We start from the raw sequence: 12,494 nt of genomic DNA, 5'->3' as shown, positions 1-12,494 counted from the left end.
TTATATATTAAATAAACATCTGCATTATTATCTGAGACATATATTAAATAAACATCTGCATTATTATCTTAGATATATCTTCTTCTTTCAAGTCCCCATTTCTAGCCTAGCTAGACATAGCCTAACTAGACTAGTCCATGAGTTTGTTCACCTTCAAAAAGTCTAAAACAAGTAAGGGTCTTTCTATAAGGTCTTGTTTTAAAAGACCGAGGCAGTCTAGTAGATGTTCAGGGGATGCCTGGGCCGAGTAGCACTTGGTACAGAAGGCAAAACACTTTTCTCCTTCAGAGTACCTCAGTGATTTCAGGTGTCCACAGCGGAGACGTGTGATGGCTGACGGTCTTTGTCAGCTGTCAAACAGCTACCCGGTCTGGTAATTGGTACCCTGGTACCAATTGTGACTGGGTGGAGTGAGCCATGCTGATTTATTTTTGGCTTTAGCAATGGAAAAGAGCTCTGAGGAGGTAAGAGACAGAGGCGCAGTGGCCTCAGCTGCACCTGCCTTGGCAAGACTATCTGCCATTTCATTGCCTGATACGTGAATTCGACGTGTACGTGACATTGTACGTGGATTCGACAATAATTGGAGAGGTGTATCTGAGATATATTTATTTGTTTACTTATGAAATAACCGTAAATAAATACTCTAACTCATAAGTTAAAAAAAAGAAAATACACTATCTAGCCATTAATGACCGGACACCCCTTGAGCGGCAGGTGGACTCGTCCTGGCGGAATAAATACGGAATCTGTGGTAGGGGAAAGACCATTCGCAAGCAGGCGACGGCCATACGAGCTTTAACAGTGAAGATGAGTGGACGGCAAGAGCTGAATGAGGCGGAAAGGGGCATAATCATAGGCGCCCACTTATTTGGTCATTCCATACGTGCCATCTCCGACAAGTTTCAGTTACCACGGTCAACAGTTGGTGACGTCGTGTTGAAATGGGAGCGAGAGGGAGTGCTAAAACCGCAGTCCCGACCCGGCATGCCCAAAATAATGTCCGACAGAGATCGACGATCTCTTCGACGTGTAGTGAAGGCAAACCGACAAATGTCGTTGGACACTGTCGCTACCAACTTCCGGGCTGCATCTGGCAATGTAGCCAGTACAGGTACCATTCATCGGGAGCTGATTGCACAAGGATTCCATGGACGAGCAGCTGCACATAAGCCAAACATCTCTCCATCAAACGCCCTCCACCGATTTCAGTGGTGCAGAGCACGTCGCCAGTAGACAGTAGAGCAATGGAAAAGCGTTATGTGGAGTGATGAGTCCCGCTACATGTTGTGGCACTCTGATGGACGGGTGTGGACCTGGCGAATGCCCGGAGAATGGTACCTACCGGAGTGCATTGTCCCCACTGTGAGGTTCGGCGGAGGAGGAATTATGGTGTGGTCCTGTTTCTCATGGTTTGGCCTTGGACCCTTGGTGTTAGTGCGTGGAACCCTGAACGTAGAAGGGTATAGAGACATCCTGGATAATTCGGCGCTTCCCACCCTGTGGCAACAGTTCGCTAATGGCCCGTTTGTGTTTCAACACGATAACGCTGCCATTCATAAAGCACATGCCATCACGAACTGGTTTGATGAAATGGGGGTGCAAGAGCTTGACTGTCCATCCCAAAGTCCCGACATCAATCAAGTTGAGCATCTCTGGGATGAGTTGCAGCTCCGGTTGAGGGCCAGACCACAACGCCCCAAAACCACCACTCAACTCTTCACCATGTTATAGGAGGAATGGCTGACAATACCTGCCGCCGTGTACCAACACCTAGTGGATAGCCTTCCTAGAAGGGTTAAATCTATGATTCGGGCGCGTGGCGGCCCTACGCCCTATTGACTTGATACTAGCACCTCATGTATCCGAAATGAAGGGTGTCCGGTCATTAATGGCCAGATAGTGTACTATTTAATTTTTTATTTGAATTCATATTAATATTTTGATGTATTTAATTAAATATATTTTCATAAATAATGCAACAAACAATTCTACAAATATTATTTTCATTCGTAAAATGTTATTTTCAAGGATGCGTTTTAAAATCTATCGGACTCAATAAAAATAAAACGCGTGCATTTAAGTTTGCACAAAAAATCGAACAAAATAGAAAAACCATATCGGTAAGAGAAATAATTTAATTTAAGGGCTTATCATAAATCCTTACAATTAGTATTTGTATGGAAAACGACACAAGTATTTCTTCAATAACAAATTAAAAAAAAGTCATTGAAAAAAAGAGGACCATTTTATTATCACTGGCTAAAAACAAGCCAAAACTTTTTACTGCCCAAATGCGTACACGAAAACGAAAGAAGCGATCTCGGAGCTTTTCCACATTACTTTCCTTTGAGAGGGTATGAAGATTTCCTGAACATACCTCGTCAAAGGAAGGTAGCAGTAAATAAAATGGTTACATATTACTGTTATGCTGTTTTAGTTTCTTCAAATCACATTTAACAATGAATAATTTATAAAGTTTGCGAATATCCAAGACATTGTTTTAAGAGAATGTTAATCAAAGTTTGTGAGAGTGTAATATGTAAATTAAAGGACATTAATATGTATGTCGAACATGAGATTCATTATGCCCATTATGTATGCCAAAGTATGTATGACTATATAATTTGCATGTCAAAGGAAAAGATAAAATTTAATTGCTCATATTATGAAAATAAAACTTTTATGTCGACTCGTGTATTTAATGCCGAATTATAAGAAATAAACAAGAATCAGCTTTTTTATAAAAGTTTGTTTATATTAGTTTTATCCTTCAGCTAGGATTGATAACTAATACATAAAAATAAAAAAAATAGAAATTAAATTTTATTTTAACTTCACAGTGTCTATAATATCATAATGAGCATTTCAATTACTATAATCTATAGGCAGACTAGTGTTCAATGTGAACTAAAAAAAAACTTATAACTAAGTTTCTAAAAAGATTGTTTAAAAAAATCATCTCCTTACTTTTCCAAATTAGATTAAAAAAATCCTTTCTGGTCGAGAATATGAGAATTTTGAACTGGAAATGTAAAGTAATGAGTTTTCGAGTAATCTTTTAGAATCTTAGCTGCCATGTTTTTTCTTTTTTTTCTTTTTAGTTTTCTCAGGACACTAATAAACTTGAACATACATTTTACATCAAAAATATCATTCATTTGAAAAGTAATCTCAGATTTGGTTTAAAATAATAAAATATCAGGGATGCACATATGAAACGTAGGCAAATGTGATTGTGTTAGGAATGCAGTATAGCAAAGGTATCACCATTCAGGAATATAAAGCAATAGGATTGCACCACAGACTGATTAGCTTGCTCATATAAGAGTATTTAATGCAAATGTGAAGTCGATCTAAGTAGGATGCGTCCATAACGGAACAAGATGAAATTGTACAATTTTTTGTAATGAAAAAGTGTTTGCAAAGTGGTTTTTCTCGTGTTAGACAAAGTGCTGCTCATACATCACGGTTTTCCTTAATAACTGAACTGAATCGAAAGACTCAGTTTCTTAGCATCCCTCTGAAATCAACTTTACATTCGCTTGAAATACTTAAAAAGTTATTCAGAATCCGTAATACGCTTTTCTTGACCTAATTTATAATTCTGGTGAGTGACTTGCTACTCCAGTTTTGAAGCTATCAACTACGTCCTATTTCTCATCTGAGTGACTCCTATTCTAATTGTAACAAAGAATAAATAAATAAAAAAGTCAAGTAAATAAAATAAAAAATAAATAAAAATAAATAAAATAAATGTAAATAAATAAAATAAGTATAAATAAATAAATAAATAAAACAAATAAAATAATATAAAATAAAATACAATAAAAAAGAAAATGATAAGCAAAAAAAAATTTTTTACGACTCTATCATTAACATTTATTGCACACATTTTTTTCGAAATCTACGGAATTGTAGTCAAAAATATAAAAAAGATATTACATACATAAAAAGATTTGAAACAGAAAACAAATTTCTTCTTTAATCAAGAGGTTAAAATAATTAAAATAATTAAATCCTCAATGTGCATTGTAGGCTTAAAAACTCAACATTTAAAAAGCACAAACATGGATTTAAACGAGTTAAAAACAAATGAAGTAATAAATTTTGGCATAGGATATTTCAGTTTTACGCTTATCTTATATCTTAAAACATTTTCATGTATTCATTTATATATCGTGTCAGAATATCTAAGTACAAAATTTTTGAGCATGAATTACATCATTGAATGCTTCCAGATGTGGCAATCTTGAGATTTTTTTATACACAAATAACCCTTATTTACTTTGAAACTAAGAAATTATACGTCTCTTATTATTTTTTTAATCACCATAGAATATAAAAATACGGAATGATTTTAAACTTCTTAGTAAAATGAATGTTAAAAAGATGTTCATAGGATTAAAACGGAAGTTATAAAATTTTAAAAACTTTAAGATGAGTTTGAAAATTTTGTTATATATATGGTTAAGTTGCAAAATGTATTATAGTCAAATTAAACGTTAAAAATATGTTAATATTTATGGCAATGATACAAACTTTGTAAGCGACATAACGTTCATAACTTTGTTAAATAATGTCTAATTAGCGTTAAAAAAGAAACTAACAAATTTTAACGATAATTAAACGGATTTCTGATTTTTCACTTAAAGTTTTCGCTAAAATTTTTAAATAAAACGTTACTTCCAAACGTTTAAATGCCCATAACTCTGTGACATCATAACGCTATTTTTACGCAATTTCTACTTATCTCTGTTACAGGAATAAATTTGATGACCGGTGTTTTCATTGTATACAAAATACTTTGTTATTATCTGGAAATTCTTGGCAGTTTTTTTTAATGCAAATAGGTTAAAGTACTGAAAATTATGACAAATTTTTAATTTTTTTAAAAATAATAAAAACATATCTTAAGAAGCAGAGAGAAATATAATTATTTTTTAATATTATTTTGTAAAAAAGATTATTCAATGCATTTTTTAAATTTTTTTTATCAAATTGGAACATTGTTTAATTAATGAAAAGGCACATTCTGCATAATGATGATCGGGGTTTTCCAAACGGGAGCATTACTCTTGTTTAGATAATCCCAATCATTATTGCTTTGCAATCTTTTAGAAGTTTTTTGTTATATATTTGGGATATTATTTCCTATTTTAAATCATATAGTTCTTAATAATTATAGTTAAAGCAGTTTAGAACATTTATTAAGCATGCATTTGGCAGTAACATTTCTTGAATACTGAAGTGTTTCCCAATAATCCCGATATTGATTCCAATGACTTTTATTACTTGACCCCATTGACCACCTACTTTGTATTTGAAATAAATAACTGTTTGTTACTTTTTTACGGACCTTCAGACAGCTGTGACAAGTTCTCTCTATTTTCAGGTGGCAGACTTCGATGAACTGGACTAATGAAATCTTATTTTTTGTATGGCAATTGTGCGTATTTTCTTGTATGACAGTTATTACAATTCTAGTGGATCATTTGGTGAGAAGTAGTCAGCGAAAAATGACTATTTTTTATTGATTAATCCTTTTTTTCCATAAACGTCCCTAGACAGCAAAATCTCATCTCACTTGTATGGCAATTGTTACAATTGCAGTGAATCCTTCGTCGAGAAGCAATCTGTGGAAAAGTAATTATTATTATTGATAAATAACTTTTTCAGAGACGCCGCTAAACTGTAAAATCCCATCTTACTTGTATGAAAATTGTTACAAGTGAATTTTCTATTAAAAAGTTATATTTTTGAAATATAATTGAACTTTTGAACTTGTTGAAATATTATTGATTCTTTTTCAATAAATCTTTCCAGGTAATGGTGTTTTGTTTCTTTTCCTCTGCAGTGGGAACTGTTTTTCTAGATGATCTTTGCATTCATATTTTCATTTGATGTTTTGTTGATTAGCAGTCATAGTTCCATTTTTAAAACATTAAAAAACAATTTGTTTTAATGTTTTAAAAAAAGCTGCAAAATATATGAAGAAAAAAATTGAAAGATAATTTAAAAGATTGATACTAATTTTTAAACGATATGAAATTATTGAAAAAATAAAACTTTTTTATCATTATTGATGTTTAATAATAAAAAAAACTAAGTTCTCGAATTGTGCTTTCTCAATCATTATACTTAAATCTGGCGAATTTCAACTGAAATTGAAAGGAAAAAAAAAAGGAGAATAGTAAATAAAAATGCAACTTTTCTGTACATTAAGAATGCATCCCTTAATGATTTGAAAGATCTTCCTAGAGGATCTTGAAAGATTTCTATTTCTTTACCATTATTCAGAAGAGGAAAAAAAACAGTTATTCTGCGTTTGGAAAGGAATACATTTTGAATAAAAAGTATAGTTTTTCTTCCCATTTTCTAACAGTGTCCTTTGATCACGATTTTTTCAAAAATTTGAGGATGTATACAAATTTTATTTATTTTTTATTCATAATATAATGCAATGCTAGTAGTTGCGTAAGAATAATATACGTTTCCTATATATATCAAAATGTCTGTGGAATTACGTAATTTAATTTCATCAATTTTGAAACAATTTAAAAAACTAAACATTAAGTGCAGCTAGAATTGGGATGGTAAAGCGCGTAGAAAGATAGCGTTTCCTCCCAGCGACGAACGTTTACTCTTAAACTGATCTAATTTTGCACCAATCTAAGTTAGGAGATGAATTCCTCTTAGTTCTAACAATTAAGACTTCTTCGCTTTGGATCTGTGCTTCATTCCATAAGGAATCAAAGACTAGACGCGCTCGTGGTTTTCCTTTTAACGTAACGTAAGTGGTTTCATTGAAAAAGATCTCAATGCAAAAATGTTTGCCCTGATATTAAATACAATAGCTCCCATGTTTTTTTTTCTTCAGCCCCACTGTTTCACACAGCAGGTGCACAAATATGTAAGAAATAAACATGATACTTTTATAACTAAAGTAACTAAATTTTAGCATGATAAGTTATTGCTAATGCTCACTTATAAATTTTAACGTGTACTGAAATAGAAAATAGTAAGCCTTAAACTTGATAATATTGTACTGTGGTTCAAATAGGAAGGAAAAATTATTGCCAATGATAAATTAATTTATTTAATAAGTATGAATTTTATTTTATCAATTGGTGTTTTTTGACATATACTGAATACACTAATATTGATAATTGTAGTTTCTGTGGGAATAAGTTTCGCAAGACTCCACGAATGGAATAAGTACCAGAAAAAACTGTTAATTATGGTAATTTTTGACTATCGACTCTGGTTGACCTTATATATTACATTATGACAAATGATAGTAAATCTAATTTATTTTTATTTTGATAGGAGAAACTTATAAAAACGTGTTTTAAGGTCTGGTTTCTTAGGACAAGCGCCTTATCTGGGCGTCAGCGGGACGTCAACGTCACGCTGACGCCAACAAAATACTGGTTTGTTAGCTCAAGGCCTGGTTTCTTAGAACTAGCGCCTTATCTGGGCGTCAGCGGAAAGTTGACGTAGATCTGACGCCAAAAAAATACTTTTTTGTTAGCTCAGCGTGAGCAGTCGGTCCAACGCAGATATTATCTCTCATTGCGCATGCGTTAATAACGTAAACAAATATTTATTTTGAATTTGTATTGATTTTGTTATTGTCGACCAGTGTTTTAGAGAACAAATAATGACTTTGTCCAAGAAAAAACACATTATAGCTGAGCTAAATGAAGAGTGCTATGTTTAATGAAGAAGCTATGTTTAATGTCAAAATCAAAACCTTGGCTGATTTCAATGTGCTGTTGGATGTTGTCCGCCATTGCTTCTGTGGTTAACATCACGTTGTAATCCAACTGTAGTTGAGTTGGACGGCAATTGTAGTTCAAGATGAGCGTTCGATGACGTATACTATCAAACTCACAAATGGACCAATCAGAGGTTAGCGCTGAAGAATCTAGAGGTTGGTCCTGTCCTAAGAAACCAGGCCTTTAGTCAATCTAACAGCAGAAAGACAACTGGCTTTGCAATAAGACTTAATAAATAAAAATGGACTCGTTCCAGCTTAATTAGTTGTGTTGGGGTATTCAGTTTTGTGCATAATTTTCGTTCTGTTGATCAATGCTGATTTGTTGATTATTTAGATTTTTCCAATGTGCACGAAGAACTTGTTCAGTTATTAATAAATAAAATAATTTTATAATATTTAATAGATGTATAAATATGCAACCAGTTTTCAATATTAATAAAAATAATTTAAAAATAAAAAATTTTCTTTAGAAATAAAACTAGTCTTACAATTACAATACGATGAATATTCATTCAAAATGCACGATTAAATTAAATTGACTTATACAATTGAGTTTGAAATTAATTGAGTTTGAATGAATTAACATTTTGAATGAATATCCATCATATTAAAATATTACGACTAATTTTAAAAATTTATTTCACAATTTAAATATGCTCTGACAATAGAACTAGCCCTCTTATCGAAAAATAATGATTATTCTTTAAAAATGTATGATTAAGCTAATGATAAACAAAAGATTTTCTAATTTTACATGCATAAATATTTTGCTCAAATAAAAATAATTATTAAAACTGAACAATAATTCAAAAAGATGCTATTTCAAAACATACACTTTTACTAATAAATTTTTAGGGTGATTGTTCTTTTCTTTGTTGAAGAAAAACTGCATAAAAAATACTTTTGAAGAAAATACAAGGATTATAACGTAAGTTAAGATATTTCAATGAATTTATACTTTTTAAGAAACAATAAGTATTTTTTTATTCTTGGAAATAATCGCCACTAGTTTAATGAGCTACCTCATTCTGAAATGGATTAAATTTATTTATTTTCAGACCTTAGAAATTGAATATTTTGAATATTAGTAATGAATACTTAATTTTGAAATTTGTTTTTTGTAATAATACTTTTTCTAGAAATGTATTGCGTTCTTAAAGATTTTTTTAATACGTTACAAAGGATTAAAATAATAAAAGTTGCTACATATACGCAGAATAGACACACATAATTTTTAAAAAATTTCTAAATTTTTCTTTCAATTTTATTTGAGAAATAATCTTTTTTATTCAATTTTAACCAAAAACATGCAGTAAATCATGACAAGAACTACTAAAACGAGACAGATTTTAAAAATATAAATCATTTATAAGGTTTTAAACAAATATTAGTTTACTATTAATTAATACTTGAATATAAAGTGAATTTTTTACCCAGATTCAAAAGAAGGAAGAAAGATTCACAGCAACGGAAAAAAAATTAAATTTATAAAGTGCTTAACTGTGAAAAAAGGTATAAAATATGGTACAGTATTTTCTGCATAAAATAACTTCAATTCTTTTAAAAATTTTGTAGCCGACGGAAAAGTATATAAAAAAATATTCAACTGTCCATCTTGAATTTCTCAGAAAAGAAAATTGAATTTGAATTTCACTGGATCCAAGATATACCAGGTTTGTTTTAAAAATATTTATAACTGGAATTGAAAAACAACGTAGACTTCGACTAAGTGATGATTTTCGTTAATTCTAAAGACTAGAAGGAAATCGTATTAAAAAACGATGCTTGTGAAGTCTACATTAGGGAGACATCGACATTCACTGGGTGATAGAGCCAGGCACTATAAATTAATTTGTCTGGAATTTTGTGTAAAATTAATAATGTTTTTTTAATTAGAGCCACTGTGGTCTACTAGATAGAGCGCTTGCATTCCAGAATTGGTTTTTGATAAGAATACTTCTTATGACTCGCACTGACCACAATAGTAACGTGAAATACCCTCAAAAGTTGGAACCCACTAGCTCTAGGGCTAATCAAGGGAATATTTTGTGGTTTTTTTCCATGTAACGTAAATGCGAGTTAGTCCCCTCAAAAAGTCCTCCACAAAGGCATTTTTTTACCAATACTTGATCCAGGAGTTTCCTTGACTTCTGGGTCATGTTCAAAATCACAAGGCTATGGAGTTAAGCATTGATAATCGTAAACTGAGGAAAGGTTCGGTTGGTCAACGCTAGTTATAAAATAAAATAAAATATATTAATTAATGTCAGTATATGAACTTTTTTATTCAAAATATAACATTTCTAACGACTTTAAATTTAAAATAATTCTCCAAATTGTTGTATTTTCTGAGAATTACCCATATATCACCTTATTTTACTTTAAATTTATTTATTTATTAATAAGTGATATGTACTAAATTAATAATTGCATTTTTCATTTGATAGTATTAAATTGTTATATCTGTTTTTAATGAATAGAATTTTTGAGAATTATCACCTTTGGAAGCGAATCATATAATATTACTCGAGAGAATAATTGACTTATTTCTAATTCAAACAGTAATAAGTGATTCAAACATACAAAAAAGAGATATTAACTGTTTACTTTACGTGACATAAAGGCATAATTTCCAAAATCTATTAAATCTATTACATTTTTAATATTCAAATTCGTATGTTTAGTTAGACTAATTTTTCAATATTTTGAAAAAATGAATTATAAATATTTAAAAATACATCTACAATAAGTGAACGGTAATGCTCTAATAGATGTCGGATGTATTTTTATAAATATGTTGTTGTATTCTGATAATTTTTTGCTTCTAATATATATCAGCATATATCAACTGTATAATCTTCACATCATAACCTGTCAAACATCAGTTTTTTTAAAGAAAATATTACATTTTCTACGAAGTTTTATTAGTTTTTATTTATTAATGTTGAGTTCAATTCAATTACTTCACTTTTTTAAATAGAAAATCTAGAATTATTTATCTTCTTGGTTTTATACTCTGCTTAATGTATTTTAACTAGAATTGAATAGTTCTCTTATTATTATGCTTTTCGCTTACGAGATAAAGAAAGACATATATTTGGGGAAAAAACATATTTTTATAATGTTTGCAATTCTTTGAATTTATTTTCGAAGCATATTTCAATTTATAGATAAAAAATATGATGACACACTGAGAAAAAAGTACGATTAAAACTATAAGAATATGGTAAAATATACCGTGTTTTTGGCTCTATGGGAACACCACAATGCAAAGTAATTTTAATTTGAGAAAATAGTGTGGTACCAACACCAGAACTCCTCGTTCAGTGGGCCCCGAGATTGACAGATTAGTCCTCTCGGCTGAAACATGAACCAAAATACAATGAACTAAGTGATTTCATTTGGTGTTCCGGATAAAATTCCAGTTTTCTCTCACAAATAACAGTTTGGATACCATTTCTTATGGTTATTTGACTGTTTTGTTTGAATATGGTAAAGTAACAATGAAATAAATGGTAAATTAAACAGTTTTTCAGAGAAATTTCTAGCAGTATAAATTATACTTAGCTAGGCATATTGTTTATTCGTATATTAAAATCAATAATTAAAATGAAAGAATGCATGTTATACTGAAATTAGAATGTTTGGACATTATTTATTTATCGTATTGCAAGTCTCTTTTATCCTAATATCCATTTTTTTTAAAAAATTTTTTAGAGAAAAAATGTTGTAACAAGGGTAAAAACAATATTTTATGCAAGAAACTTTTGAAGTCTTATATTTTTATTGGTTTTATCCAAAAAACTAATCATATGACAAAATTTTTTTCTAATCGTTGCCGTAAGACAATTTGCGAAAATTCCCATAAAACTCCCAAACAAAAAAGAAAGAGTCTAGTGCTAAGAAATCGACATTTTTTTTAAGTAGATACTTAAAGTATTCTACAATCCTTCTCTCCGAAATGCTAAGATAAAAAGGAATTTCCGAATCACTGAAACAAAGTTTAATGGAAATAGAGAAGTTTTCAAGAGATACTATTTGCATGATGCTACTCTCCATTTCCTTTTACTGATGTGCTTCCTTCACTTTATCAGAGAAGTTACCACATCAAGAGAAAATTCTCCATTTTCCGACTCAACGATCCACATGACGTTATTTTCAGCGATTCTACATCTTATATAGTGCAGAAATATATTTTAGGAAGTGATAAGTTCGACCTTTTACTATATTTGGTTATTTATATCTTTATAGTAAAAATCTGAAGTCGCATCAAAAATAATAATATTTCCCTTACTTTGATATTTACAAATATGATTCACATGGATGTTTGATTTTTTATCTTTTACGCAATTGTCAACAACAAATTAATATTTAAGTATTTCCTGGCTCATGAATAAATTTTGGATCATTAATGAACTTAAATAATGCAGAATTATAAAATATTAATTATTAATTAGTATTTGCATGGTGCTAAATTTGTGATTAACTAATTAAACTAATTATACCATGAGCTCAACTTGATACTTTTACTGCATTCTGAAGGCCAAGAAAACCTGGTCCATGCTGTCCAAAATGTCGTGAGTTTGATTCTCGCCTGTCAAAGACTCCCCGTGTAGTAAATGGTGACTGGTACTCGCTAAATCTTTCGGGTTACAAATTCCTTCAAACTTTCATAACAAATCAATACTTCTGTGGTAGTGAATTGGTGATT

General features: G+C 30.6%; 1 protein-coding gene across 1 annotated transcript; it reads left to right on the top strand.

Annotated features, from left to right (window-relative positions):
* The first annotated feature begins 810 nt into the window (after positions 1 to 810).
* On the top strand, positions 811 to 1,236 carry LOC147813974 (uncharacterized). The gene has a single exon (XM_087160183.1). The coding sequence runs from the start codon at positions 811 to 813 to the stop codon at positions 1,234 to 1,236; it is 426 nt and encodes a 141-aa protein (XP_087016309.1).
* The last annotated feature ends 11,258 nt before the right edge of the window (positions 1,237 to 12,494 follow it).

Source organism: Parasteatoda tepidariorum, chromosome 3, assembly GCF_982258835.1.
Source record: "Parasteatoda tepidariorum strain Cologne lab strain chromosome 3, Ptep-v5.0, whole genome shotgun sequence".
Classification (NCBI taxonomy): domain Eukaryota; kingdom Metazoa; phylum Arthropoda; class Arachnida; order Araneae; family Theridiidae; genus Parasteatoda; species Parasteatoda tepidariorum.
This window is presented reverse-complemented; position numbering and strand designations above follow the sequence as displayed.